We start from the raw sequence: 27,894 nt of genomic DNA on the forward strand, positions 1-27,894 counted from the left end.
CCATGTCTGTAAGTCTGTTATCTATGTTTGTCTCTCCATTGCTGCCCTGTAAATAAATTATTCAGTACCAATTTCCTAGATTCCATATATGTGCGTTAGAATATGATATTTATCTTTCTCTTTCTGACTTACATCACTCTGTATAATAGGTTCTAGGTTCATCATTAGGACTGAATCAGATGCGTTCCTTTTTATGGCTGCGTTTTATTCCATTGTGTATATGTACCACAACTTCCTTATCTATTCAGCTGTCAGTGGACATATAGGTTGCTTCCATGTTTTATCTATTGTAAGTAGTGCTGCAGTGAATAATGGGATACATGTTTCTTTTTCAATTTTGGTTTCCTCAGGGTATATCCCTAGGAGTGGGATTGTTGGGTGATCGGTTCAGCTCAGTTCATTTGCTCAGTCATGTCCGACTCTTTGCGACCCCATGAATCGCAGCACGCCAGGCCTCCCTGTCCATCACCAACTCCTGGAGTTCACTCAGACTCACGTCCATCGAATCAGTGATGCCATCCAGCCATCTCATCCTCTGTCGTCCCCTTCTCTTCCTGCCCCCAATCCCTCCCAGAATCAGAGTCTTTTCCAGTGAGTCAACTCTTCACATGAGGTGGCCAAAGTACTGGAGTTTCAGCTTTAGCATCATTCCTTCCAAAGAACACCCAGGGCTGATCTCCTTCAGAATGGACTGGTTGGATCTCCTTGCAGTCCAAGGGACTCTCAAGAGTCTTCTCCAACACCACAGTTCAAAATCATCAATTCTTCGGCGCTCAGCTTTCTTCACAGTCCAACTCTCACGTCCATACATGACCACAGGAAAAACCATAGCCTTGACTAGCCGGACCTTTGTTGGCAAAGTAATGTCTCTGCTTTTGAATATGCTATCTAGGTTGGTCATAACTTTCCTTCCAAGGAGTAAGCGTCTTTTATTTTCATGGCTGCAGTCGCCATCTGCAGTGATTTTGGAGCCCCAAAAAATAAAGTCTGACACTGTTTCCACTGTTTCCCCATCTATTTGCCATGAAGTGATGGGACCGGATGCCATGATCTTCGTTTTCTGAATGTTGAGCTTTAAGCCAGGTTTTTCAGTCTCCACTTTCACTTTCATCAAGAGGCTTTTTAGTTCCTCTTCACTTTCTGCCATAAGGGTGGTGTCATCTGCATATCTGAGGTTATTGATATTTCTCCCGGCAATCTTGATTCCAGCTTGTGCTTCTTCCAGTCCAGCGTTTCTCATGATGTACTCTGCATATAAGTTAAATAAGCAGAGTGACAATATACAGCCTTGACGTACTCCTTTTCCTGTTTGGAACCAATCTGTTGTTCCATGTCCAGTTCTAACTGTTGCTTCCTGACCTGCATACAGGTTTCTCAAGAGGCAGGTCAGGTGGTCTGGTATTCCCATCTCTTTCAGAATTTTCCACAGTTTATTGTGATCCACACAGTCAAAGGCTTTGGCATAGTCAATAAAGCAGAAATAGATGTTTTTCTGGAACTCTCTTGCTTTTTCCCTGATCCAGAGGATGTTGGCAATTTGATCTTTGGTTCCTCTGCCTTTTCTAAAACGAGCTTGAACATTTAGAAGTTCACAGTTCATGTATTGCTGAAGCCTGGCTTGGAGAATTTTGAGCATTACTTTACTAGCATGTGAGATGAGTACAATTGTGCGGTAGTTTGAGCGTTCTTTGGCATTGCCTTTCTTTGGGATTGGAATGAAAACTGACCTTTTCCAGTGGCCACTGCTGAGTTTTCCAAATTTGCTGGCATATTGAGTGCAGCACTTTCACAGCATCATCTTTCAGGATTTGAAATAGCTCAACTGGAATTCCATTACCTCCACTAGCTTTGTTCGTAGTGATGCTTTCTAAGTGATGTCTCACCTAGAGCCAGACATCCTGGAGTGTGAAGTCAAGTGGGCCTTCCATAGTGGTTGTATCAGTTTGCATTCCCACCAACAGTGCAAGAGTATTCCCTTTTCTCCACACCCTGTCTAGCATTTATTGTTTGCAGACCTTTTGATGATGGCCATTCTCACCGGTGTGAGGTGATATCTCACTGTAGTTTTGGTTTACATTTCTCTAGTAATGAGCATGTGGAGCATCTTTTCATGTGTTTGTTAGCCATCTGTATGTCTTCTTTGGAGAAAAGTCTTAGGTCTTTTTCCCACTTTTTAATTGGATTGTTTGTTTTTCTGGTTTTGAGTTGTATGAGCTTACTTGTATATTTTGCAAATTTATCCTTGGTCAGTTGTTTCATTTGCTCTTATTTTCTCCATTCTGAGGGTTGTCTTTTCACCTTGCTTATAGTTTCCTTTGCTGTACAAAAACTTTTAAGTTTAATCAGGTCACACTTGTTTACTTTGGTTTTTATTTCTATTACTCTAGGAGGTGGATCATAGAGGATCTTGCTTTGATTTATATCATCGAGTGTTCTGCCTGTGTTTCCCTCTAAGAGTTTTATAGCTTCTGGTCTTCCATTAGGTCTTTATTCCATTTTGAGTGTATCTTTGTGTATGGTGTTAGAAAGTGTTCTGATTTCATTCTTTAACATGTAACTGTCCAGTTTTCCCAGCACCATTTATTGAAGAGGCTGTCTTTCCCCATTTTATGTTCTTGGCTCCTTTGTCAAAAATAAGGTACCTATAGGTGCATGGGTTTATTTCTGGGCTTTCTTTTTCCATTGGTCTATATTTCTGTTTTTGTGACAGTGCCGTACTGTCTTGATGACTGTACCTTTTTAGTATAATCTGAAGTCAGAAAGGTTGATTCCTGCAGCTCCATTCTTCTTTCTCAAGACTGCTTTGGCTATTTGGGGTCTTTTGTGTTTCCATATGAATTGTAATTTTTTGTCCTAGTTCTGTGATAAATGTCATTGGTAATATGATAGGGATAACATTGAATCTGTAGATTGCCTTTGGTAGTATAGACATTTTCACAATACTGATTCTTGTTACCCAGCAACATGGAATATGATGCATCTGTGGAGTTTGGTATTAGATGAGGTGGAGTGCCTTGGAAGCAACCCCCTTTGGTTACCAAGGGACCAATGTATATAATGTGTGCATGCTTCTCTGGTGGCTCAGTAGTCAAGAATCTGCCTGCCATGCAGGAGACACAGGTTCAATCCCTGGTTTGTGATGTTCCTCTGGAGAAGGAAATGGCAACCCACCCCAGTATTCTTGCCTGGGAAATCCCATGGACAGAGGAGCCTGGCAGGATACAGTCCATGGGGTTTCAGAAGTGTCAGAAAGAACTTAGGATCTAAACAACAACAATGTAATATATACTTTGTAATTGTTCACTGAAGCTTTTCCAAGATCATTTCAGTCGCTCAGTTCTGTCCAACTCTTGGCAACACCGTAGACTGCAGTACACAAGGCATCTTGTCCATCCCCAACTCCTGCAGCTTGCTCAAACTCATGTCCATTGAGTCAGTGATGCCATCCAACCATGTCATCCTCTGTCATCCCCTTTTCCTCCTGCCTTTAGTCTTTCCCAGCATCAGGGTCTTTTCCAGTGAGTCAGTTCTTCACGTCAGGTGGCCAAAGTACTGAAGCTTCAGCTTCAGCATCAGTCCTTCCAGTGAATACTCAGGATTGATATCATTTAGGATTAACTGGTTTGATCTCCTTGCAGTCCAAGGGACTCTCAAGAATTTTCTCCAATACCACAGTTCAAAAGCATCAATTCTTCAGTGCTCAGCCTTCTTTATGGTCCAACTCTCACATCCATCCACGACTACTGGAAAAACCATAACTTTGACACATGGTACTGACTAAATGTTAGCTCTTATTATCATCATATATGTCTTTCTTATTCAAAATGACCTTAAATTGTCATGGTAACTTTTGACCAGTACATTTATATTTGGATATTTTGAGCAGTAAAATACTTTGTGAGTTTTCATTTAATATTAAAATCCAGGGTCAAAATAGTATTGAAAATACCATGGACTTTCAGTGAAGCAAGCATAGTTCTGTTAGTTTTGTGTCTAAATCTTATTGTTTAACTTGGCTTCAATTTCCCATTTTGGAAAACTAATTGTTAATCTTAAAGGATTATGAATATTGAATAAAATAGCTCTATAAATTGCTAACTATAAATTCTAATACTGTCAGGTCTGTTATATCACAAACTATGAAATTTGAGTCTCTAATCATTCATTTATTTATTAATGTTTACATGTTAACAGAAAGGGGAGTTTTACCAGATAGTATTTTTCTCTAGTTTATTGCTTTAAAGGTCCAAAAAGATCTACATTGATAGGGATGTAAATTCTTAATCCCCCTTCATGGATCACAGCCTTGTGGTGAAGGGGCTAGTGTAACTCAATGAAGATATGAGCCAGGCCATGCAGGGTCACCTAAGGTGGACAGTTCATAGTGAATAGTTCTGATAAAACGTAGTCCAGTGGAGGAGGGAATGGCACACCACTCCAGTATTCTTGATGTGAGAACCCATGAACAGTATGAAAAGGCAAAAAGATACGACTGAAAGATGAGTCCCCCAGGTCAGAAGGTGTCCAGTAGGCTACTGGGAAAGAGCACAGGGTAATTACTAATAGCTCCAGAAAGAATGAAGTGGCTGGGTCCAAGAGGAAATGACAGTCAGTTGTAGACCGCTCTGGTGGTGACAATAAGTCCGATGAACAGTATATTGCTTAGGAACATGGAATGTTAGGGCCATCAGTCAAGGTAAATTGGACATGATCAAGTGAACAAGAGAGTCTGAAATGCAGTACTTGGGTGCAATCTCAAAAACAACAGGATGTTCTCGGTTTGTTTCCAAGGCAGACCAATATTACAGCAATCCAAATCTGTGCCTCAGCCACTAATGCTGAAAAGCTGAAGTTGACCAGTTCTGTGAAGACCTACAAGACTTTCTAGAACTCACACCAAAAAAAAGATGTCAGTCTTGTCACTGGAGATTGGAATGCAAAAGTAGGAAGTCAAGAGATACCTGAAGTAACAGGCAAGTTTGGCCTTGGAGTGCAAAATGAAGCAGGGCAAAGGCTGACAGTTTTGTTAAGACATGCTCATAGCAAACACCCTCTTCCAGTAACACAAGAGATGACTCTACACATGGACATCACCAAACGGTCAGTAACTAAGGCAGATTGATTATATTCTTTGCAGCCAAAGGTGGAGAAGCTCTATACATACAGCAAAAACAAGACATGGAGCTAACTGTGGCTAGATCATGAGCTCCTTATTGCAAAATGCAGGTTTAAATAGAAGAAAGTAGGAAAAGCTACTAGCCCAGTGAGGTATGACCTAAATCATATGGTGGAGGTGACAAATAGATTCAAGAGGTAAGGTATGGTAGGTAGAGTACCTGAAGAACTATGGACAGAAGTTCGTAGCACTGTACAGCAGGCAGAGACTAAAACCATCCCAGAGAAAAAGAAATGTAAGAAGGTAAAGTGATTGTCTGAGGAAGCTATACAAAAAGAGAAGCGAAAGGCAAAGGAGAAGGGGAAAGATATACCTAACTGAATGCAGAATTCTTAAAAATAGCAAGGAGGGTTAAGAAGACCTTCCTAAATAAACAGTGCAAAGAAATTGAGGAAAATAATCAAATGGAAAAAAGATCTCATCAAGGAAATTGGAGATATCAAGGGGGCATTTCATACAAGGATGGGCACAATAAGGGACAAAAACGGTAAGGGCATAACAGAAACAGAAGATATTAAGAAGAGGTGGCAAGAATACGCAGAACTGTACAAAAAAGATTCTTAGTGACCCAGATAACCACAATAGTGTGGTCACTCACCTAGAGCCAGACATCCTGGAGTGTGAAGTCAAGTGGGCCTTAGGAAGCATCACTGTGAACAAATCTAGTGGAGGTGATGGAATTCCAGCTGAGCTATTTCAAATCCTAAAAGTTGATGCTGTTAAAGTGCTGCACTCAACATATCAGCAAATTTGAAAAACTTGGCAGTGGCCCTAGGACTGGAAAAGGTCAGTTTTCATTGCAATCCCAAAGAAGGGCAAGCCAAAGAAGGTTCAGACTACTGTACAGATGCACTTATTTCACATGCTAATAAGGTTCTGCTTAAAATCCTTCAAGGTAGACTTCATCAGTACATGAACCGAGAACTTCCAGATGTACAAGCTGCATTTAGAAAAGGCAGAGGAACCAGAGATCAAATCGCCAGCATTCATTGGATCATGGAGAAGGCAAGGGAATTCCAGAAAAAAAAAACAAAAAACACATACTTCTTTGACTATGTTAAAGCCTTTGACTGTGTAGATCACAACAAACTGTTGAAAATTCTTAACAGATATGGGAATATCAGACCACCTTAACCTGTCTCCTGCGAAACCTGTATGCAGATCAAGAAGCAATAGTTAGAACCAGACAGGGAGCAACTAACTGATTTAAATTTGGGAAAGGAACAGGACAAATCTGTATCTCTCTCTGGTTATTTAACTTCTCTGCAGACTACATCATAGGAAATGGTGGGCTGGATGACTTACAAACTGGAATCAAGATTCCCTAGAGAAACAACAACTTCAGATATGCAAATGACACCACTCTTAAGGTGGACAGTGAAGAGGAACTAAAGAGCCTTTTGGTGAAGGTGAAAGGGGAGAGTGAAAAAGCTGGCTTGAACTCAACATTCAAAAAACCTAAGAACATGGCTTCTGGTCCCATCACTTCATGGCAAATAGAAGGGAAAAAAGTAGAGTCAGTGACAGGTTTTATTTTCTTGGGCTCCAAAGTCTCTGTGGACTTTAGACTGCAGCTATGAAATGAAAGGATGCTTGCTCCTTGTAAGAAAAGCTGTCATAAACCATGTCAGCATGTTAAAGAAACAGAGAGATCACTTTGCCAGCAAAGGATGTCTAGTCAAAGCTATGGTTTTTTCAGTAGTTATGTCTGGATGTGAGACTTGGACCATAAAGAAGGCTGATCACCGAAAAATTGATGCTTTTAAATTGTGCTGGAGAAGACTTCTGAGAGTCCCTTGGACAGCGAGGAGATCAAACCAGTCAATCCTAAAGGAAATCAATCCTGAATATTCATTAGGACTGATGTTGAAGCTGAAGCTTCAATACTTTGACCACCTGATGGGAAAGCTGACTTATTGGACAAAACACTGATGCTGGGAAAGATTGACAGCAGGAGCAGAAGAGGGCAGCAGAGGATGAGTTGGTTAGATGTCATCACCGACTGACTGCATATGAATTTGAGCAAAGTCCGGGAGATAGTGAAGGACAGGGAAGTCTGAAGTTCTGTATTCCATGTGGTTGCAAAGTATCAGATTGAACTTTTGACTGAAGAATAACAATAAAAAGTGCTTAATTTAGATTGTTGTAGTCATTATCAAAAATTTTCCTCCACTTTTCCCCCCTTTCTTCTCAGTGTATTTGCATGCTTAAATTTCTCCCATCTTAGCAAAATAAAACTCTGTAGAATCTACACGGTCCTCTAGTTCCAACCTCACTGAACTTAAAAAAAAATTACATACAATATGTTCATTATCCTCTCTTAAAACCACTATAATCTGGCTTCTCCCTATCCCACCCTCAAATCATCAGTGACTTCTTTTCAGTCCTTACGTTACTTAAACTTTTTCAGCCTTTGATGATATGGGAGCTACGTCATTTTTGAAATTCTCCTCCTATGGCTTCCACCATCTCTCCAAATTAATTTTCCTCCATTTCTGTCCCTGTTCTTTTTATGTTTTTTTCTCAGCTCTAGAACTTTTTCACCGGTGTCTTCTACAGATTATATTTCTCATATTTTCTTTCCATCTAGGTTGTCACCTGGTATGTAGCAAATGCTGCATAAATAATTCTTCAGCTTAGATTGTCTATCCCTTAAGGTTAATTATCCTTGGTGTTCTATCCTTAACACTCTTCTCTAGAAATTCTACTTGTCTTCTTTGATTGATTTTTATTAATTTCAGTGGACTTAGTTATCTTGTGGATTAGTTCCCTCTTTCCCTTTTGTGTATTTTCCAGTGCCCTTTGTCTATGATAGTGCTTGCAATTATTGATTAAGTAAAGTCTACATAAAGAAATTTATTCAAGCCAAATTGACCAAATAGGACATTTCAACTTCTCTGCTTAACCACTGTACATAGAGTAAACATGGAGAGTTTTAACTTTTAGACACATTGCAAAAGTGAATACCCTTGTGTCATACTAATGTATTATTAGTTCAATACTTGAAAATTTCCAATAAAGCCATTTTGCTTGTATTATTAGTCATAGAAATAAAAATTACTATGTATATATCATTGTGTTCACTTCTTATCTATGAACTATTAGCTTCAGCAATTTAGACTTACTCGAATACAAGTTCCAGATTATATATTTATATAATAACTTAGTATAAATAATTAGGTACAAATTAGATATACACACTTATATAGAGATATTTTTAAAAGTATTGCAACCCATATTGCTTTTATTCATCAGTGTTCAGGAGGTCTTAGCTACTACTGTAGTGCAAAAAAAGGAAATTGGTAAAAAATAATACAAAAAATGCAGTCTCAATATTTACAAATGATATATTGTTTTACGCATTAAACCAAACAGTAAAGAATCAACAGGTAAATATTTAGATTAATAAATATGTTTAATGAGTTGCTGAGATTAAAATTAATACTCATCAGTTAAGATAGTCCTATTTGGGTTTTACCTAGGGGCTCAGTAGTTGAGAAGCTGCCTGCCAATGCAGGGGATATAGGTTCAATCCCTAGTCCTGTAAAATTCTGCATACCAAGGAGCAGCTAAGCCTGTGTTCAACAGCTGCTGAGCCTGTACTCTAGAACCTGTGTACTGCAACTACTGAGCCCCTAGTCACTGCAGCGAAAGATAGCCTGTGTGCAGTAGTGAAGACCTGGTACAGCCAGAAATAAATAAAATTTTAAAAAATGATCCTATTTGTTATAGTAGGTGCATCTCAGTGACTTAACAAAATTAAAGTTGTTTTTCATTAAAGTGGATTTAAAAAAATTGATACTCATTACCAGTGCCACTGCACATGCATATCTGTCTCATTAGATAGTAAACTCCGTGAGAGTAAGAGCCTCATCTTTGTTACTTACTGCTGTATTCTTAGCAGAATTTCTAAATGTAAATCCAGTGGTATAATGCCAATCCTTCTTAAATTTACTATATGTTCTGTATTACATATAGAGTGAAACCCACACCCCCTTTCATGAGGTAAATGTCCTGTTTACCACTTAAGCTTTCTTTTATCCTGTCCCCTGTCCTCAACTTTGTTTTTCTCCATAGGGCCATAATAACTCTTTTATCCATGCCTTTGCACTTACAACTTAATTTTTTTCTCTTGGAAATGTTGGTCTCACCTTCTTTGATAACCATTTTTCTTAACAGCTCAAGTACCATACTCATCAGAATGGTTTCCTCAGTCCTCCCCTCTCTACTCTATCCTCTCCACTCTTGAAGCAAGTCTGAATGTTGTTCTTCATAGTACTTGCTCATATTGCTTTTGTGACCCTTGTACAGTTTACTTGGGGCTTCACTGGTGGCTCAGATGGTAAAGAATCTGCCTGCAATGCAGGAGACCAGGGTTTAAGACCTGTGTCGGGAAGATCCCCTGGAGGAGAATGGCTACCCACTCCAATATTCTTGCCTGATCCCATAGACAGAGGAGCCTGGCAGGCTACAGTATACAGTTCACGGGGTTGCAAAAAGTTGGACACAACTGAGTGACTAACTTTCACAGTTTACTTATTTCTCACCACACTAGCCTATAAACTGTAAGAGCAGAAATCCTGTACCTCATTTATTTTATATTCCCAATGTCTGTGCAGGTTTGAAAACCAGAAGATTCAAATAAAAGTTTATAGAATAAGGAATATTAGTGTGGAGGCTGTTGGGGGCAATTCAATCCCAGTCCAACCCCAAGTGAGAGTAATGAGACCCTCACTAAAAGAATGACAAATAGGGAAGGAAAGAAGTGGTTTTAAAATGAATGTGTATCATTGGTGAAATATGATTTGCAGTTGTCTGACTTGGAGAGTATAGAAGCTATTCATCTAGATGAGAATTAGAAAAATAATAGAGTCATGGGGGGAGAAACCCTACATTGCTGTTATAGAGTATGGATGCTTCAGCCCATGGCTGAACTTGAGAAACAAGCCAAGGATAACACCTTGACCTCATTGTGTTGTTGAGAAAATACTTTGATCCTTTGCACGACATTAACCCATGTCTGTCTGTCTGCCTAGTGCCAATCATGCTGGTGATTTGCTCTGTTATGCTCCCCTTTTGTGTGTATAAATACTCCCTGGCTCATCCTTATGAGTATTCCTTTCCATCATCATGGAGTCAGAAAGAGAAGGCTGGTTCATGTCTCCACCAGCTGTCTCTCTCCTCTTTCATTGATACTCCATATAAAATTATTCTTCAGTGATAGCTCTTATGCTCAACTTTCTCTTAAGCTCTCAGTTCAGTTCAGTTCAATTGCTCAGTCATGTCTGACTCTTTGTGACTCCATGAACTGCAGCACGCCAGGCCTCCTTATCCATCACCAACTCCTGGAGTTCATTCAAACTCACATCCATTGACTCAGTGATGCTATCCAGCCACCTCATCCTCTGTCGTCCCCTTCTCCTCCTGCCCCCAATCCCTCCCAGCATCAGAGTCTTTTCCAGTGAGTCAACTCTTTGTGTGAGGTGGCCAAAGTATTGGAGTTTCAGCTTTAGCATCAGTCCTTCCAAAGAACACCCAGGACTGATGTCGTTTAGAATGGAGTGGTTGGATTTCCCTTACAGTCCAAGGGACTCTCAAGAGTCTTCTCCAACACCACAGTTCAAAAGCAACAATTCTTTGGTGCTCAGCTTTCTTCACAGTTCAACTCTCACATCCATACATGACCACTGGAAAAACCATAGCCTTGACTAGACGGACCTTTGTTGGCAAAGCAATGTCTCTGCTTTTTAATATGCTACCTAGGTTGGTCATAACTTTCCTTCCAAGGAGTAAGTGTCTTAATTTCATGGCTGCAAACACCATCTGCAGATTTTGAAGCCCCGAAAAATAAAGTCTGACACTGTTTCCACTGTTTCCCCATCTATTTGCCATGAAGTGATGGGACCAGATGCCATGATCTTAGTTTTTTGAATGTTGAGTTTTTTTTTTTTTTAAACTTTACAATATTGTATTAGTTTTGCCAAATATCGAAATGAATCCGCCACAGGTACACCCGCGTTCCCCATTCTGAACCCTCCTCCCTCCTCCCTCCCCTACCCTCCCTCTGGGTCGTCCCAGTGCACCAGCCCCAAGCATCCAGTACCGTGCATCGAACCTGGACTGGCGACTCATTTCATACATGATATTATACATGTTTCAATGCTATTCTCCCAAATCTCCCCACCCTCTCCCTCTCCCACAGAGTCCATAAGACTGATCTATACATCGATGTCTCTTTTGCTGTCTCGTACACAGGGTTATTGTTACCATCTTTCTAAATTCCATATGTATATGTTAGTATACTGTATTGGTGTTTTTCTTTCTGGCTTACTTCACGCTGTATAATAGGCTCCAGTTTCATCCACCTCATTAGAACTGATTCAAATGTATTCTTTTTAATGGCTGAGTAATACTCCATTGTGTATATGTACTATAGCTTTCTTATCCATTCATCTGCTGATGGGCATCTAGGTTGCTTCCATGTCCTGGCTATTATAAACAGTGCTGCGATGAACAGTGGGGTACACGTGTCTCTTTCCCTTCTGGTTTCCTCAGTGTGTATGCCAAGCAGTGGGATTGCTGGATCATAAGGCAGTTCTGTTTCCAGTTTTTTAAGGAATCTCCACACTGTTCTCCATAGTGGCTGTATGAGTTTGCATTCCCACCAACAGTGTAAGAGAGTTCCCTTTTCTCCACACCCTCTCCTGCATTTATTGCTTGTAGACTTTTGGATTGCAGCCATTCTGACTGGCGTGAAAAGGTACCTCATAGTGGTTTTGATTTGCATTTCTCTGATAATGAGTGATGTTGAGCATCTTTTCATGTGTTTGTTAGCCATCTGTATGTCTTCTTTGGAGAAATGTCTATTTAGTTCTTTGGCCCATTTTTTGATTGGGTCATTTATTTTTCTGGAGTTGAGCTGTAGGAGTTGCTTGTATATTTCTGAGATTAGTTGTTTGTCTGTTGCTTCATTTGCTATTATTTTCTTCCATTCTGAAGGCTGCCTTTTCACCTTGCTAATAGTTTCCTTTGATGTGCAGAAGCTTTTAAGGTTAATTAGGTCCCATTTGTTTATTTTTGCTTTTATTTCCAATATTCTGGGAGGTGGGTCATAGAGGATCCTGCTGTGATGTATGTCAGAGAGTGTTTTGCCTATGTTCTCCTCTAGGAGTTTTATAGTTTCTGGTCTTATGTTGAGATCTTTAATCCATTTTGAGTTTATTTTTGTGTATGGTGTTAGAAAGTATTCTAGTTTCATTCTTTTACAGGTCGTTGACCAGTTTTCCCAGCACCACTTGTTAAAGAGATTGTCTTTAATCCATTGTATATTCTTCCCTCCTTTGTCAAAGATAAGGTGTCCATATGTGTGTGGATTTATCTCTGGGCTTTCTGTTTTGTTCCTTTTGATCAGTATTTCTGTCTTTGTGCCAGTACCATACTGTCTTGATAACTGTGGCTTTGTAGTAGGGCCTGAAGTCAGGTAGGTTGATTCCTCCAGTTCCATTCTTCTTTCTCAAGATAGCTTTGGCTATTCGCGGTTTTTTGTATTTCCATACAAATTGTGAAATTATTTGTTCTAGCTCTGTGAAGAATACCGTTGGTAGCTTGATAGGGATTGCATTGAATCTATAAATTGCTTTGGGTAGTATACTCATTTTCACTATATTGATTCTTCCAATCCATGAACATGGTATATTTGTCCATCTATTAGTGTCCTCTTTGATGGCTTTCACCAGTGTTTTATAGTTTTCTATATATAGGTCTTTAGTTTCTTTAGGTAGATATATTCCTAAGTATTGTATTCTTTCCGTTGCAATGGTGAATGGAATTGTTTCCTTAATTTCTCTTTCTGTTTTCTCATTATTAGTGTATAGGAATGCAAGGGATTTCTGTGTGTTGATTTTATATCCTGCAACTTTACTATAATCATTGATTAGTTGTAGTAATTTTCTGGTGGAGTCTTTAGGGTTTTCTATGTAAAGGATCATGTCATCTGCAAACAGTGAGAGTTTTACTTCTTCTTTTCCAATTTGGATTCCTTTTATTTCTTTTTCTGCTCTGATTGCTGTGGCCAAAACTTCCAAAACTATGTTGAATAGTAATGGTGAAAGTGGGCACCCTTGTCTTGTTCCTGACTTTAGAGGAAATGCTTTCAATTTTTCACCATTGAGGATAATGTTTGCTGTGGGTTTGTCATATATAGCTTTTATTATGTTGAGGTATGTTCCTTCTATTCCTGCTTTCTGGAGAGTTCTTATCATAAATGGATGTTGAATTTTGTCAAAGGCTTTCTCTGCATCTATTGAGATAATCATATGGTTTTTATTTTTCAATGTGTTAATGTGGTGTATTACATTGATTGATTTTCAGATATTGAAGAATCCTTGCATCCCTGGGATAAAGCCCACTTGGTCATGGTGTATGATCTTTTTAATGTGTTGTTGGATTCTGATTTCTAGAATTTTGTTAAGGATTTTTGCATCTATGTTCATCAGTGATATTGGCCTGTAGTTTTCTTTTTTTGTGGGATCTTTGTCAGGTTTTGGTATTAGGGTGATGGTAGCCTCAGAGAATGAGTTTGGAAGTTTACCTTCCTCTGCAATTTTCTGGAAGAGTTTGAGCAGGATAGGTGTTAGCTGTTCTCTAAATTTTTGGTAGAATTCAGCTGTGAAGCCGTCTGGACCTGGGCTTTTGTTTGCTGGAAGATTTTTGATTCCAGTTTCAATTTCCGTGCTTGTGATTGGCCTGTTAAGATTTTCTATTTCTTCCTGGTCCAGGTTTGGAAAGTTGTAGTTTTCTAAAAATTCGTCCATTTCTTCCACGTTGTCCATTTTATTGGCATATAATTGTTGATAGTAGTCTCTTATGATCCTTTGTATTTCTGTGTTGTCTGTTGTGATCTCTCCATTTTCGTTTCTAATTTTGTTGATTTGATTTTTCTCCCTTTGTTTCTTGATGAGTCTGGCTAATGGTTTGTCAATTTTATTTATCCTTTCAAACAACCAGCTTTTGGCTTTGTTGATTTTTGCTATGGTCTCTTTTGTTTCTTTTGCATTTATTTCTGCCCTAATTTTTAAGATTTCTTTCCTTCTACTAACCCTGGGGTTCTTCATTTCTTCCTTTTCTAGTTGCTTTAGGTGTAGGGTTAGGTTATTTATTTGACTTTTTTCTTGTTTCTTTAGGTATGCCTGTATTGCTATGAACTTTCCCCTTAGGACTGCTTTTAAAGTGTCCCACAGGTTTTGAGTTGTTGTGTTTTCATTTTCATTAGTTTCTATGCAAATTTTGATTTCTTTTTTGATTTCTTCTGTGATTTGTTGGTTATTCAGCAGCGTGTTGTTCAGCCTCCATATGTTGGAATTTTTAATAGTTTTTCTCCTGTAATTGAGATCTAATCTTACTGTATTGTGGTCAGAAAAGATGCTTGGAATGATTTCTATTTTTTTTTGAATTTACCAAGGCTAGATTTATGGCCCAGGATGTGATCTATCCTGGAGAAGGTTCCATGTGCACTTGAGAAAAAGGTGAAATTCATTGTTTTGGGATGAAATGTACTTATAGATATCAATTAGGTCTAACTGGTCTATTGTATCGTTTAACGTTTGTATTTCCTTGTTAATTTTCTGTTTAGTTGATCTATCCATAGGTGTGAGTGGGGTATTAAAGTCTCCCACTATTATTGTGTTATTGTTAATTTCTCCTTTCATACTTGTTAGCATTTGTCTTACATATTGCGGCGCTCCCATGTTGGGTGCATATATATTTATAATTGTTATATCTTCTTCTTGGATTGATCCTTTGATCATTAGGTAGTGACCATCTTTGTCTCTTTTCACAGCCTTTGTTTTAAAGTCTGTTTTATCTGATATAAGTATTGCTACTCCTGCTTTCTTTTGGTCCCTATTTGCATGGAAAATCTTTTTCCAGCCCTTCACTTTCAGTCTGTATGTGTCCCCTGTTTTGAGGTGGGTCTGTTGTAGACAACATATGTAGTGGTCTTGTTTTTGTATCCATTCAGCCAGTCTTTGTCTTTTGGTTGGGGCATTCAACCCATTTACATTTAAGTTAATTACTAATAAGTATGATCCCGTTGCCATTTACTTTATTGTTTTGGGTTCGAGTTTATACACTGTTTTTGTGTTTCCTGTCTAGAGAATATCCTTTAGTATTTGTTGGAGAGCTGGTTTGGTGGTGCTGAATTCTCTCAGCTTTTGCTTGTCTGAGAAGCTTTTGATTTCTCTTTCATATTTGAATGAGATCCTTGCTGGGTACAATAATCTGGGCTGTAGGGTATTTTCTTTCATCACTTTAAGTATGTCTTGCCATTCCCTCCTGGCTTGAAGAGTTTCTATTGAAAGATCAGCTGTTATCCTAATGGGAATTCCCTTGTGGGTTATTTGTTGTTTTTCCCTTGCTGCTTTTAATATTTGTTCTTTGTGTTTGATCTTTGTTAATTTGATTAATATGTGTCTTGGGGTGTTTCACCTTGGGTTTATCCTGTTTGGGACTCTCTGGGTTTCTTGGACTTGGGTGATTATTTCCTTCCCCGTTTTAGGGAAGTTTTCAACTATTATCTCCTCAAGTATTTTCTCATGGTCTTTCTTTTTGTCTTCTTCTTCTGGGACCCCTATGATCCGAATGTTGTAGCGTTTAATATTGTCCTGGAGGTCTCTGAGAGTGTCCTCATTTCTTTTAATTCGTTTTTCTTTTATCCTCTCTGTTTCATTTATTTCTACCATTCTATCTTCTAATTCACTAATCCTGTCTTCTGCCTCTGTTATTCTATTTGTTGCCTCCAGAGTGTTTTTAATTTCATTTATTGCATTATTCATTTTATATTGACTGTCTTTTATTTCTTCTAGGTCCTTGTTAAACCTTTCTTCATCTTCTCAATCTTTGTCTCCAAGCTATTTATCTGTGATTCCATTTTGATTTCAAGATTTTGGATCAATTTCACTATCATTATTCGGAATTCTTTATCAGGTAGATTCCCTATCTCTTCCTCTTTTGTTTGGTTTGGTGGGCTTTTATCCTGTTCCTTTGTCTGCTGGGTATTCCTCTGTCTCTTCATCTTGTTTAAATTGCTGAGCTTGGGGTGTCCTTTCTGTATTCTGGTAGTTTGTGGAGTTCTCTTTATTGTGGCGTTTCCTTGTTCTGTGTGGGTTTGTACAGGTGGCTTGTCAAGGTTTCTTGGTTAGGGAAGCTTGTGTCGGTGTTCTGGTGAGTGGAGCTGTATTTCTTCTCTCTCGAGTGCAATGAAATGTCCAGTAATGAGTTATGGGGTGTCTATGGTTTTGGGGTGACTTTGGGCTGCCTGTATCTTGGAGCTCAGGGCTGTGTTCCTCGCTGCTGGAGAATTTGCTTGGTATGTCTTGCCCTGAAACTTGTTTCGCCCAGAGAGGTTTACAGCGTTATATGGAGAAGAGAAGAGTGAGGAGGGAGTTAGAGGTGACCCGAATGAGATGAGGTGGGAGTCAATAGAGGAGAGAGTGGGCTATTCAGTAATCTCTTCCTTATGTGCACTCCACAACTGGACCGCTCAGAGTTGTTCACAGAGTTATACAGAGAAGAGAAGGAGGAAGAAGGTGGCAGAGGTGGCCAGGAGGATAAATGAGGGGAATGAAAAGGAGGGAGACAGATCCAGCCAGTAATCAGTTCCCTAAGTGTTCTCCACCGTCTGGAACACACAGAAATTCACAGAGTTGGGTAGAGTAGAGAGGGGTTAGGGAGGAGACACAGGCGACCTAGTGGAGAAAAAGGAGAGTCCAAAGGGAGAGAGAGCAGTCAAGCCAGTAATCTCGCTCCCTAGTTAAAAATGGGTACTGAAGATTGGGTTCTTAAAGGTACAAAATTCGTAACAAATACGTAAAAGCAAAAATTTTAAATCTAGAGTAGAGTTTGGAATTTCAAAAATACGATGTTAAAAGAAGAAGGAAAAGAAAGAAAAAACGAAGAAACAAAAACAAACAAGGTTGCAAAAATTATACAGAAAGTATAGGTACAAAATTGATAACTAATACCAAAAAGCAAAAGTTAAAAATCTAGAGTAGAGTTTGGAATTTCAAAAATACAATGTTAAAAAAAGAACGAGAAAAAGAAAGAGAGAAACAAACAAACAAACAAACAAGAACAAACAAGGTCGCATAAATTATTAAAAAAAAAATACAGGTACAAAATTGATAACAAATACCAAAAAGCACAAATTAAAAATCTAGAATAGAGTTTGGAATTTCAGATATACAATGCTATTTAAAAGAAGAAGAGAAAGAAACAGCGAAAAAGATAAAATTAAAAAGGGTCACAGAAATTATATAAAAACAAAAAAAAAAAACTATAGGTACAAAATTGATAAATACTAAAAAGCTAAAATTAAAAATCTAGAGTAGAGTTTGGAATTTCAAAAATACAATGTTAAAGAAAAGAAGGGAAAAGAAAAAAAAAGTCAAAAAAATTATTAAAAAAATATATATATGAAGTTTGCTTAAAAAAATAGGGTCTTTTTTTTTTTTTGCAAAGTAATCGGTTATAAAAGTGGAAATTAAAGGAATAATAGAGGACTTAATTTTTTTTTTTTCTTAATAGGCTCACTTGTTCAGTCGCACTGAGGGGAGGTAGGGAGGGATGCTGCAAACAAATAACACTGGCGTGTGCTTGCAGTGCCTCAGCCACACTGGGTCTGCCTCCAGTTCACAGTGCGTGTAGCCTCTGCCCACGCTGCTCAGGCTCTAGGTTGCTCCGCCGCGAACCATCCGTGGCCCACCCTGGGCTGCCTGTACTTCCCGGGTCCAAGCCGCTCAGGTTCAGGCACTCGGGCAGTCCTCAGAGGCGCAGACTCTCAGTTGGGCCTGCGTTTTGTGCCCTTCCCAGATCCGAGCAGCTCAGGTGATGAGGTGTTTTGCGCACGCGATTGCTGAGACTTATCGCCTCTCTGCCGCTCGGTTATCTGGTTGTGCACCGGCACACCTTCTCAGGCAGATGTTGACCGCCCAGACCCCCAAGAAGTTTTAGTTAGCAAAGAAGCCTGCTTACAGTTTTATAGATAATGTCTCTCTGGGGCTGCGATTGTCTCCTTCCGGCTCTGGCTGCCTATCACCGAAGGGGGATGGTCTGCCGCGGGCTGTCTCTGTTCAGTCCTTTATTCCGTGTGCGGGCCTGGCGGTGTCATAGGTTAGGGCTGGCTTTTCGCGTGGTAGATATCCCACAGTCTGGTTTGCTAGCCCAAATTATTTCACTCAGATAGTGCTCGGGGTATTCAGGCCAGATTCTTGCGATGCAGCCCGCGCCGCGCCTCCCTGCCCAACCCCCGCTTGCTAATGGCGTATGCAGGCGTCTGCGCTGCTTCTCCGCTGGGGGAGTTACCGTAGGGCTCGCAATGTGCGGATTTTAATTATTTATATTTCCTCCCTGTTATGTTGCCCTCTGTGCTTCCAAGGCTCGGCACAGATTCCGCAATGAGAAGGTTTCCTGGTGTTTGGAAACTTCTCTCTTTTTAAGACTCCCTTCCCGGGTCGGAACTCCGTCCCTCCCTCTTTTGTCCCTTTTTTTGTCTTTTATATTTTTCCCTACCTCCTTTTGAAGACTTGGGTTCCTTTTCTGGGTGCCTGATGTCCTCTGCCGGCTTTCAGAAGTTGTTTTGTGGAATTTACTCGGGGTTTAAATGTTCTTTTGATGAATTTGTGGGGGAGAAAGTGTTCTCCCCGTCCTATTCCTCTGCCATCTTAGCTCCTCCCCCTTCGAATGTTGAGTTTTAAGCCAACTTTTTCACTCTCCACTTTCATCAAGACGCTTTTTAGTTCCTCTTCACCTTCTGCCATAAGGGTGGTGTCATCTGCATATCTGAGGTTATTGATATTTCTCCCGGCAATCTTGATTCCAGTTTGTTCTTCTTCCAGCCCAGCGTTTCTCATGATGTACTCTGCATAGAAATTAAATAAGCAGGGTGACAATATACAGTCTTGACATACTCCTTTTCCTGTTTGGAACCAATCTGTTGTTCCATGTCCAGTTCTAACTGTTGCTTCCTGACCTGCATATAGGTTTCTCAAGAATCAGGTCAGGTGCTCTGGTATTCCCATCTCTTTCAAATTTCCCACAGTTTATTGTGATCCACACAGTCAAAGGCTTTGGCATAGTCAATAAAGCAGAAATAGATGTTTTTCTGGAACTCTCTTGCTTTTTCAATGATCCAGCGGATGTTATCAATTTGATCTTTGGTTCCTCTGCCTTTTCTAAAACGAGCTTAAACATCTGGAAGTTCACGGTTCATGTATTGCCGAAGCCTGGCTTGGAGAATTTTGAGCATTACTTTACTAGCGTGTGAGATGAGTGCAATTGTGCTGTAATTTGAGCATTTTTTGGCATTGCTTTTCTTTGGGATTGGAATGAAAACTGACCTTTTCCAGTCCTGTGGCCACTGCTGAGTTTTCCAAATGTGCTGGCATATTGAGTGCAGCACTTTCACAGCATCATCTTTCAGGATTTGAAATAGCTCAACTGGAATTCCATCACCTCCACTAGCTTTGTTCGTAGTGATGCTTTATAAGGCCCACTTGACTTCACATTCCAGGAAGTCTGGCTCTAGGTGAGTGATCACACCATCGTGATTATCTGGGTCATGAAGATCCTTTTTGTACAGTTCTTCTGTGTATTCTTGCCACCTCTTCTTAATATCTTCTGCTTCTGTTAGGTCTGTACCATTTCTGTCCTTTATTGAGCCCATCTTTGGCATGAAGTGTTCCTGTGGTATCTCTAATTTTCTTGAGGAGATCTCTAGTTGTTCCCATTCTGTTGTTTTCCTCTATTTCTTTGCATTGATCACTGAGGAAGGCTTTCTTATCTTTCCTTGCTGTTCTTTGGAACTCTGATGCTTATATCTTTCCTTTTCTCCTTTGCTTTTCACTTCTCTTCTTTTCACAGCTATTTGTAAGGCCTCCCCAGACAGCCATTTTGCTTGTTTGCGTTTCTTTTCCACGGAGATGGTCTTGATCCCTGTCTCCTGTACAGTGTCTCGAACCTCTGTCCATAGTTCATCAGGCACTCTTATCTATCAGATATAGTCCCTTAAATCTATTTCTCACCTCCACTTTATAGTCGTAAGGGATTTGATTTAGGTCATACCTGAATGGTCTAGTGGTTTTCCCTGCTTTTTTCAATTTAAGTCTGAATTTGGCAATAAGGAGTTCATGATCTAAGTCACAGTCAGCTCCCGGTCTTGTTTTTGCTGACTTTATAGAGCTTCTCCATCTTTGGCTGCAAAGAATATAATCAATCTAATTTCGGTGTTGACCACCTCGTGATGTCCCTGTGTAGAGTCTTCTCTTGTGTTGTTGGAAGAAGGTGTTTGCTCTGACCAGTGCGTTCTCTTGGCAAAACTCTATTAGCCTTTGCCCTGCTTCATTCCATATTCCAAGGCCAAATTTGCTTGTTACTACAGGTGTTTCTTGACTTCTTACTTTTGCATTCCAGTCCCCTATAATGAAAAGGACATCTTTTTTTTTCCCTAAGCTCTAGGAATTATTAGAGAATGCAGTGAGTGGCACCCCACTCCAGTACTCTTGCCTGGAAAATCCCATGAATGGAGGAGCCTGGTGGGCTACAGTCCATGGGATTGTGAAGATCGGACATGACTGAGTGACTTCACTTTCACTTTCATTCTGTTGCATTGGAGAAGGAAATAGCAACCCACTCCAGTGTTCTTGCCTGGAGAATCCCAAGGACAGAGGACCCTGGTAGGCTGCTGTCTCCGGGGTCGCACAGAGTCGGACATGACTGAAGTGACTTAGCAGCAGCAGCAGCAGGAACTATTAACTACTTCTACTCTCCTCCCCCCATCACCTTATAAACATTTTGATTAATATAGTTTAAATGATTTTTTTGACTTTTAAGTGGACTTCTAATAGAAAACTGGCTTCCCTGGTGGCTCATATGGTAAAGAATCCATCTGCAATGCAGGAGACCCAGGTGTGATCCCTGGGTCAAGAAGATCCCCTGGGGGAGGAAATGGCAACCTACTCCAGTATTTTTGCCTGGAAAAGCCCATGGACAGAGGAGCCTCGTGAGTTACAGTCCCTGGGTCACAAAGACTTGAACACAACTGAGTGAGTAAGCACACATGCACACACTAACTTTCATTTAGCACACAGTAAATGCTAAATTATGTATTACTTTTTAATCTCAGCAACACAACTAGATAAATAAAGTTTATCTTTATTTTACAAATGAAGTATAAAACTCCTAGAGGAGAACATAGGCAAAACACTTTCTGACATTCATCACAGCAGGATCCTCTATGACCCACCTCCCAGAATATTGGAAATAAAAGCAAAAATAAACAGATGGGACCTAATTAACCTTAAAAGCTTCTGCACAACAAAGGAAACTATTAGCAAGGTGAAAAGACAGCCTTCAGAATGGGAGAAAATAATAGCAAATGAAGAACTGACAAACAACTAATCTCAAAAATATACAAGCAACTCCTACAGCTCAACTCCAGAAAAATAAATGACCCAATCCAAAAATGGGCCAGAGATCTAAATAGACATTTCTCCAAAGAAGACATACAGATGGCTAACAAACACATGAAAAGATGCTCAACATCACTCATTATCAGAGAAATGCAAATCAAAACCACAATGAGGTACCATTTCACACCAGTCAGAATGGCTGCGATCCAAAAGTCTACAAATAATAAATGCTGGAGAGGGTGTGGAGAAAAGGGAATCCTCTGACACTGTTGGTGGGAATGCAAACTAGTACAGCCTCTATGGAGAACAGTGTGGAGATTCCTTAAAAAACTGGAAATAGAACTGCCTTATGACCCAGCAATCCCACTGCTTGGCATACACACTGAGGAAACCAGAAGGGAAAGAGACACGTGTACCCCAGTGTTCATCGCAGCACTGTTTATAATAGCCAGGACATGGAAGCAGCCTAGATGTCCATCAGCAGATGAATGTATAAGAAAGCTGTGGTACATATACACAATGGAGTATTACTCAGCCATTAAAAAGAATACATTTGAATCAGTTCTAATGAGGTGGATGAAACTGGAGCCTATGATACAGAGTGAAGTAAGCCAGAAGGAAAAACACCAATACAGTATACTAACGCATATATATGGAATTTAGAAAGATGGTAACAATAACCCGGTGTACGAGACAGCAAAAGATACACTGATGTATAGATCAGTCTTATGGACTCTGTGGGAGAGGGAGAGGGTGGGGAGATTTGGGAGAATAGCACTGAAACATGTAAAATATCATGTATGAAACGAGTTGCCAGTCCAGGTTCGATGCACGATACTGGATGCCTGGGGCTAGTGCACTGGGACGACCCAGAGGGATGGTATGGGGAGGGAGGAGGGAGGAGGGTTCAGGATGGGGAACGCATGTATACCTGTGGCGGATTCATTTTGATATTTGGCAAAACTAATACAATTATGTAAAGTTTAAAAATAAAATAAAATTAAAAAAAAAAAAGAATTGATGCTTTTGAACTGTGGTGTTGGTGAAGACTCTTGAGAGTCCCTTGGACTGCAAGGAAATCCAACCAGTCCATCCTAAAGGAGATCAGTCCTGGGTGTTCATTAGGAGGACTGATGCTGAAGCTGGAATTCCAATACTTTGGCCACCTCATGCGAAGAGTTGACTCATTGGAAAAGACTCTGATGCTGGGAGGGATTGGAGGCAGGAGGAGAGGGGGATGACAGAGGACGAGTTGGCTAGATGGCATCACCGACTCGATGGACATGATTTTGGGTAAACTCCGAGAGTTGGTGATCGGCAGAGAGGCCTGGCGTGCTGTGATTCATGGGGTTGCAAAGAGTCAGACACGAATGAGCAACTCAACTGATATACATATATACTATATTTACACACACGAATATACATATACACACAGAACCCACATAGATATCACATGTATATCAGTAGTTATATATATAACAAATAGCTTTATAGCCAAATATGTAGCCTATTGGTTTTTTTTTCTCTGAAGAACTCTAATACAACTGTTTTCTGCCTTACGTTTCTTTGGAGCCCAAGCCTTTTATTATCTTTCTCCTTTTATGACACTTCATTCTTTGTGTTTATTTGTCTGTGAGCTCAATTTTATTGACAACAAATATTCTCAGTTCTTTTCCTCAAAATGGCAGGTTCACTTCCTTCACTTTTGAGCATATCTGCCAAATACGCAAGATAGAATAGCCATAATGTGTCTGTCATTTGACATTCCGTATAAATGGTAGCTGCATCTGTGCTTTTCCTCAAGACTGCGTAGTTCTTGGGCACGTAGCAGAAGTGCTCTATGTGGGCTTCCCATTTTGTCACATGGAATTAAAAAGATGTATCCTTAAGGAGCAAGCTTTTATAAAATCCAGAATTTTTAGCGCTTCACTAAGGACAGTTTTAAGTGAAGTTGACTTTTTCCCTCTTCTGAGTGCTTGAGGTGAAGAATAGAATAAATAGGTGTATTCCTTGATGGTAGCAGTTTCATTCACATTTCTTTTGTACCATCAGTGCAAGTGTCAGAATAGTGAGAAAAGCAACTACTTAATGTTTGTATGAAAATTGTTTTAATTTCACAGACTCCTGAGAGGGTTTCAGGGACCTTTGGTGGTCCATGTGCTACATTAGAGAAACAGTTTAAGATACTGTCTCACAGAATAGACATGGTTGCTGTTGATGAATTTGAGTGATACTTGACTTTCTTTCTCTCCCTTCTTGTGATTTTTTTTCATGATTTGTCAGCAACTGAAGTTCCATCAGATGCCTGTAGCATCTCTCTAAAGGAGGGTGGCAGAACAAATTTACCATTTGTTCCTTCATATTGTATGTCTTGCATCTGCTTTGTTTGATATTTGAAATTTGAAACCAGTGATGTCCTTTGAGACTTTATTTCCTAGATGACAACAGCAAGGTTCTAAGATATGGGGGTCAGAGAGAAAACAGTAGCAACCTAGAAACAAAGCTTTGACCTGGCTAGAGGAAAACCATAACTATTGGCACTCACATTTAGAGCCATTCCTTGAATATGTTTTTTTCTAGAGCTATTTCTCATCACTACTGTGCCTTTCAGCTTGTAAGCATCTGCTTTGGAATTTTCTTAAATTCAGATTTACAACATTTGGTAATAACATCGAATCTGTGAGGCACGCAGAAAGTGAGGCATGCTGTCAGAATCAGAAGCAATTCTACTTCCCAAGACCTGTAATCATCCAATTTGAAACTCTTTGCATACTGGCAATATATTAAAGCATGTGTAGCAGGCACAGAAATGAAAATGGAAGTTTACTACAGGCATCCTCAATTTATGATACGTCATGATCCTCTACCTAAATCTGCAGAATGGGGCATCCATTTTTTATACCCTTAAAGATACTGTTTTTGAAAGTTTCCCTTTTTTCATCTCTATTTGATTTACATATTCTTTCATTTCCACAAAGTTCACTCCCACCTTCATTCTTAATATATCTCCCTCCTTATAGTTACTCAGAACACTGCTCACAAAATGACTGCAGGTAACTTATTTTTCTAATACTACTGCAAATTACATCATATTACTGCCTCCTGCACATGTGTGCACATACACTCTTAACACAGGCACATTATTTTATAGTACATCAGCTAGTCACTAACTTTCTATGATGATGGAAATATTCCTTATTTCCTGTATACAGTACACTGTATACAGTACACTGCAGTAATCATTAGCCACATGTATTAGTGGTCTCCAGAGAAACAGAGCCAATTGGAGGGAAGATAGATTGATTTACTCTGTAGAGTTAGCTTATATGCTTATGGAAACTAAGCAGTCCTAACATCAGAAAACTGGTCCTAGTAGTAAAATTAGCAGGAAAGTTGTAATCCAAGTTTTAGTCCAAAGGAAGGAGAAGTCTGATACTCCAACTCAAAGACAGTCTTGCAGACAGAAAAAATTCTTTCTTACTGGACCCTTTGTTCTTTGCAGGCCTTTAATGGATTCAGTGAGTTCCACTCACATTAAGTAAAGCAACCTGCTTTCCTCAGTCTGCTGATTCAGATGTTAGTCTCATCCAAAAACACCTTCACAGACATACCCAGATAAAATGTTTAGCCAAATATCTGGGTACCCCCATGGCCCAATCAAGTTGACACATAAAAGTAACCACCCTATTACATATAGCTACTGACTACTTAAAATATGGCTATACCAAGGAACTAAACTTTTATTTAAATTTAAATAGTTTAAATGTAAATTGGTATACATGGCTCATGCTTACTATTTTGGATAACACAGAGATGATTGTCTCAGTCTTAGAATGAAGCTTTGATTGATGTTGTAGGACAATTCAGACTACTTCTCCAGCGTCTAGCTTTCACCTGGGCTTGAAACTCCTCCTCTAGAACACAGCTACCATGTAAGAAGTCTAGCTACCCTGAGACTGCCATGCTCTGAGGAAGTATTGCTTTGGCCACCTCCTGCGAAGAGTTGACTCATTGAAAAAGACTCTGATGCTGGGAGGGATTGGGAGCAGGAGGAGAAGGGGACGACAGAGGATGAGATGGCTGGATGGCATCACCTACTCGATGGACATGAGTTTGAGTGAACTCCAGGAGTTGGTGATGGACAGGGAGGCCTGGCGTGCTGTGATCCATGGGGTCGCAAAGAGTCAGACACGACTGAGTGACTGAACTGAACTGAACTGATGGAGAGAGTGGATCAAGAGGGGGAAAGAGCCCTGTCTGTTCTAGCTGTCCATCCCATATGAAGGAGATGTGAGTGAGGAAATCATACTGGACCTCTCACCCAGGTTAATCAGGCCTTCAGGTGAGCTGCCACCTGACTCTGACCCGATCAGGCCTTCAGCCAGAGCTGCCACCTGACTGACCATGTGAAAGCCTGCAAATAAGAAGCTCCATCTAACCCTGCAGAACCGTGAGAGACTAAGTTGTCTTAAACCACTAAGTTTTGGGGTGATTTGCAAAGCAGTAAATAACCAGAACAGAAGTATGCTAAGGAATCAAGATTTCCTATTTCTCTGACTCACCTAGATCCCAATCTTACTGTCTTTCTGTTTCCTACTTTCTTGCTTTTTGTGGTATAAACTTTTATGCTCAAAACTAAATTTGTGGTTTGGGAAAGTCAGTTAATCTGGCCTTCAGCTATCTTGGATTTCTGACCTCACTTAAAAGGCTTTCCTACTTTCAAATTTTTAGGACAGCTTGAACCAATGTTGACTTTTCCTTCCTTACTAAAGGCCATAACCAGTTAATTTAACATCCTTTTCTTTTTCAACCAGTTGTTTTTTAAAAGTGTAACCCAGAAGACATGTACCTTTGCTTCAATATCAACATTTTAACATCTGGTTTGCTACCAGAAGGAAAAGGATGGGAGTGGAGAGGGGTGTGTTAGATAGATACTCAAATGATACCTGCTTATAAAAGCTATACCACTTACATGTAACAAGACTAGACATGTAGTCAGATTCTATGTCAGGTTTTAATACAACTTGTAATTGTACTATTTAATGCAATTATATAGCCTCGAACTTTATTACTAAATAACATACTTTTTATTTCAGTGAGCTCAATATTTATAAAAATTTAAAAGGAATTTACTGTTAAATGTCATGAAAACAAATGTGTGGGACAAGATTTACCATTATAATTGTTTTTAGTGAGCATTTTTTTGTGATTTACACTAAGAGGGCGAATTTTAGATCTGAAAATTCATTAAGACTCTGCTACATCAGTGATTTGTTTTTTTTTTTCCTTCTAGTTCTAAGAACAGATAGAAGTGGCTATGGATAATTCATATAATTTCAATCAAAAAGGCTCATGTAATGGAATTCCATCTGAGAAGAAAAACAACTTCCTTGTGTCAGAAGATCATGGACAGAAAATCTTAAGTATACTACAGAATTTTCGAGAACAAAATATCTTTTATGATTTCAAAATAATCATGAAAGATGAAACAATCCCATGTCATCGTTGTGTGTTAGCAGCATGCAGTGACTTTTTCAGGTACTTTTACCTTGTCTGTCTATCCCTCAGATTTTATGATACCACTAATTAAGTTGTTTTTATGACTGTAACTGAGTTTTTCCCCTACAGAGTATGGAATAGTAATCTTTAATACTTAAAAAGAGATACTTAGAACGTAGATTAACTAATGATTTTTTAAATATGAAAATATAAGAATACCTTTTTTTAAAGCTCAAGTCTTCCCAGGCTAGGATTTCCCAAAGTTAAACATTAGTCCTTACTGTTCTGGAAAAAAAAAATTGTTTTGATGTGGGGTCAGTTTTGTTTGGGAGGTCCCCTGCACTGTATAATTTGGCAAAAGAGAAAAGGATAGACTGAGCAGAAATGGAAGCCAAGCTCAAAGAAAATGAGGCATCTGAGAAAAAAATACATTTTGGACATGTGTTGTATCCCATGGATTGTCCAGGGAAGAGGTACTCTAATGCGGAGAGTTTCTCTTCTCTTTAGCCTGGATTGTCCTAAAGTGGGGAGAAGTACTTCCAGAGCCATTTCTGGAGAGCACTCAACTTGTTTTGATTCTGAGTATAATTCTGTTCCCCAAGTAAATCATCCTACAAGGAATGCACTAGTCATAACACTGTTAGAATCCACTATGATGACAGTGGGTTTCTGATTCTTCGTAGTTAAGGGTCAGACACATGACCTTAGTATTGTGGTAACCGTATGAAGATAGTACCTCTGAGACCTATTTGTCAG

The 27,894-nt window shown here is 39.5% G+C and overlaps 1 protein-coding gene across 5 annotated transcripts in view; it reads left to right on the forward strand.

Annotated features, from left to right (window-relative positions):
* The window catches only part of KBTBD3 (kelch repeat and BTB domain containing 3), a 75,852-nt gene that overhangs the window by 36,683 nt on the left and 11,275 nt on the right, over positions 1-27,894 (forward strand). For 2 of the 5 annotated variants that reach the window (XM_019975476.2, XM_019975477.2), the window contains exon 2: positions 26,933-27,177. In XM_019975476.2, the coding sequence (XP_019831035.1) occupies positions 26,957-27,177 (221 nt within the window). In that variant the 5' untranslated portion in view covers positions 26,933-26,956. Of the gene's footprint in view, positions 1-20,680; positions 21,274-26,932; positions 27,178-27,894 lie in introns of those variants that run through there. The other 3 variants (XM_070803282.1, XM_070803281.1, XM_019975479.2) reach the window with 3 other exon arrangements.

Source organism: Bos indicus, chromosome 15, assembly GCF_029378745.1.
Source record: "Bos indicus isolate NIAB-ARS_2022 breed Sahiwal x Tharparkar chromosome 15, NIAB-ARS_B.indTharparkar_mat_pri_1.0, whole genome shotgun sequence".
NCBI classification, from domain to species: domain Eukaryota; kingdom Metazoa; phylum Chordata; class Mammalia; order Artiodactyla; family Bovidae; genus Bos; species Bos indicus.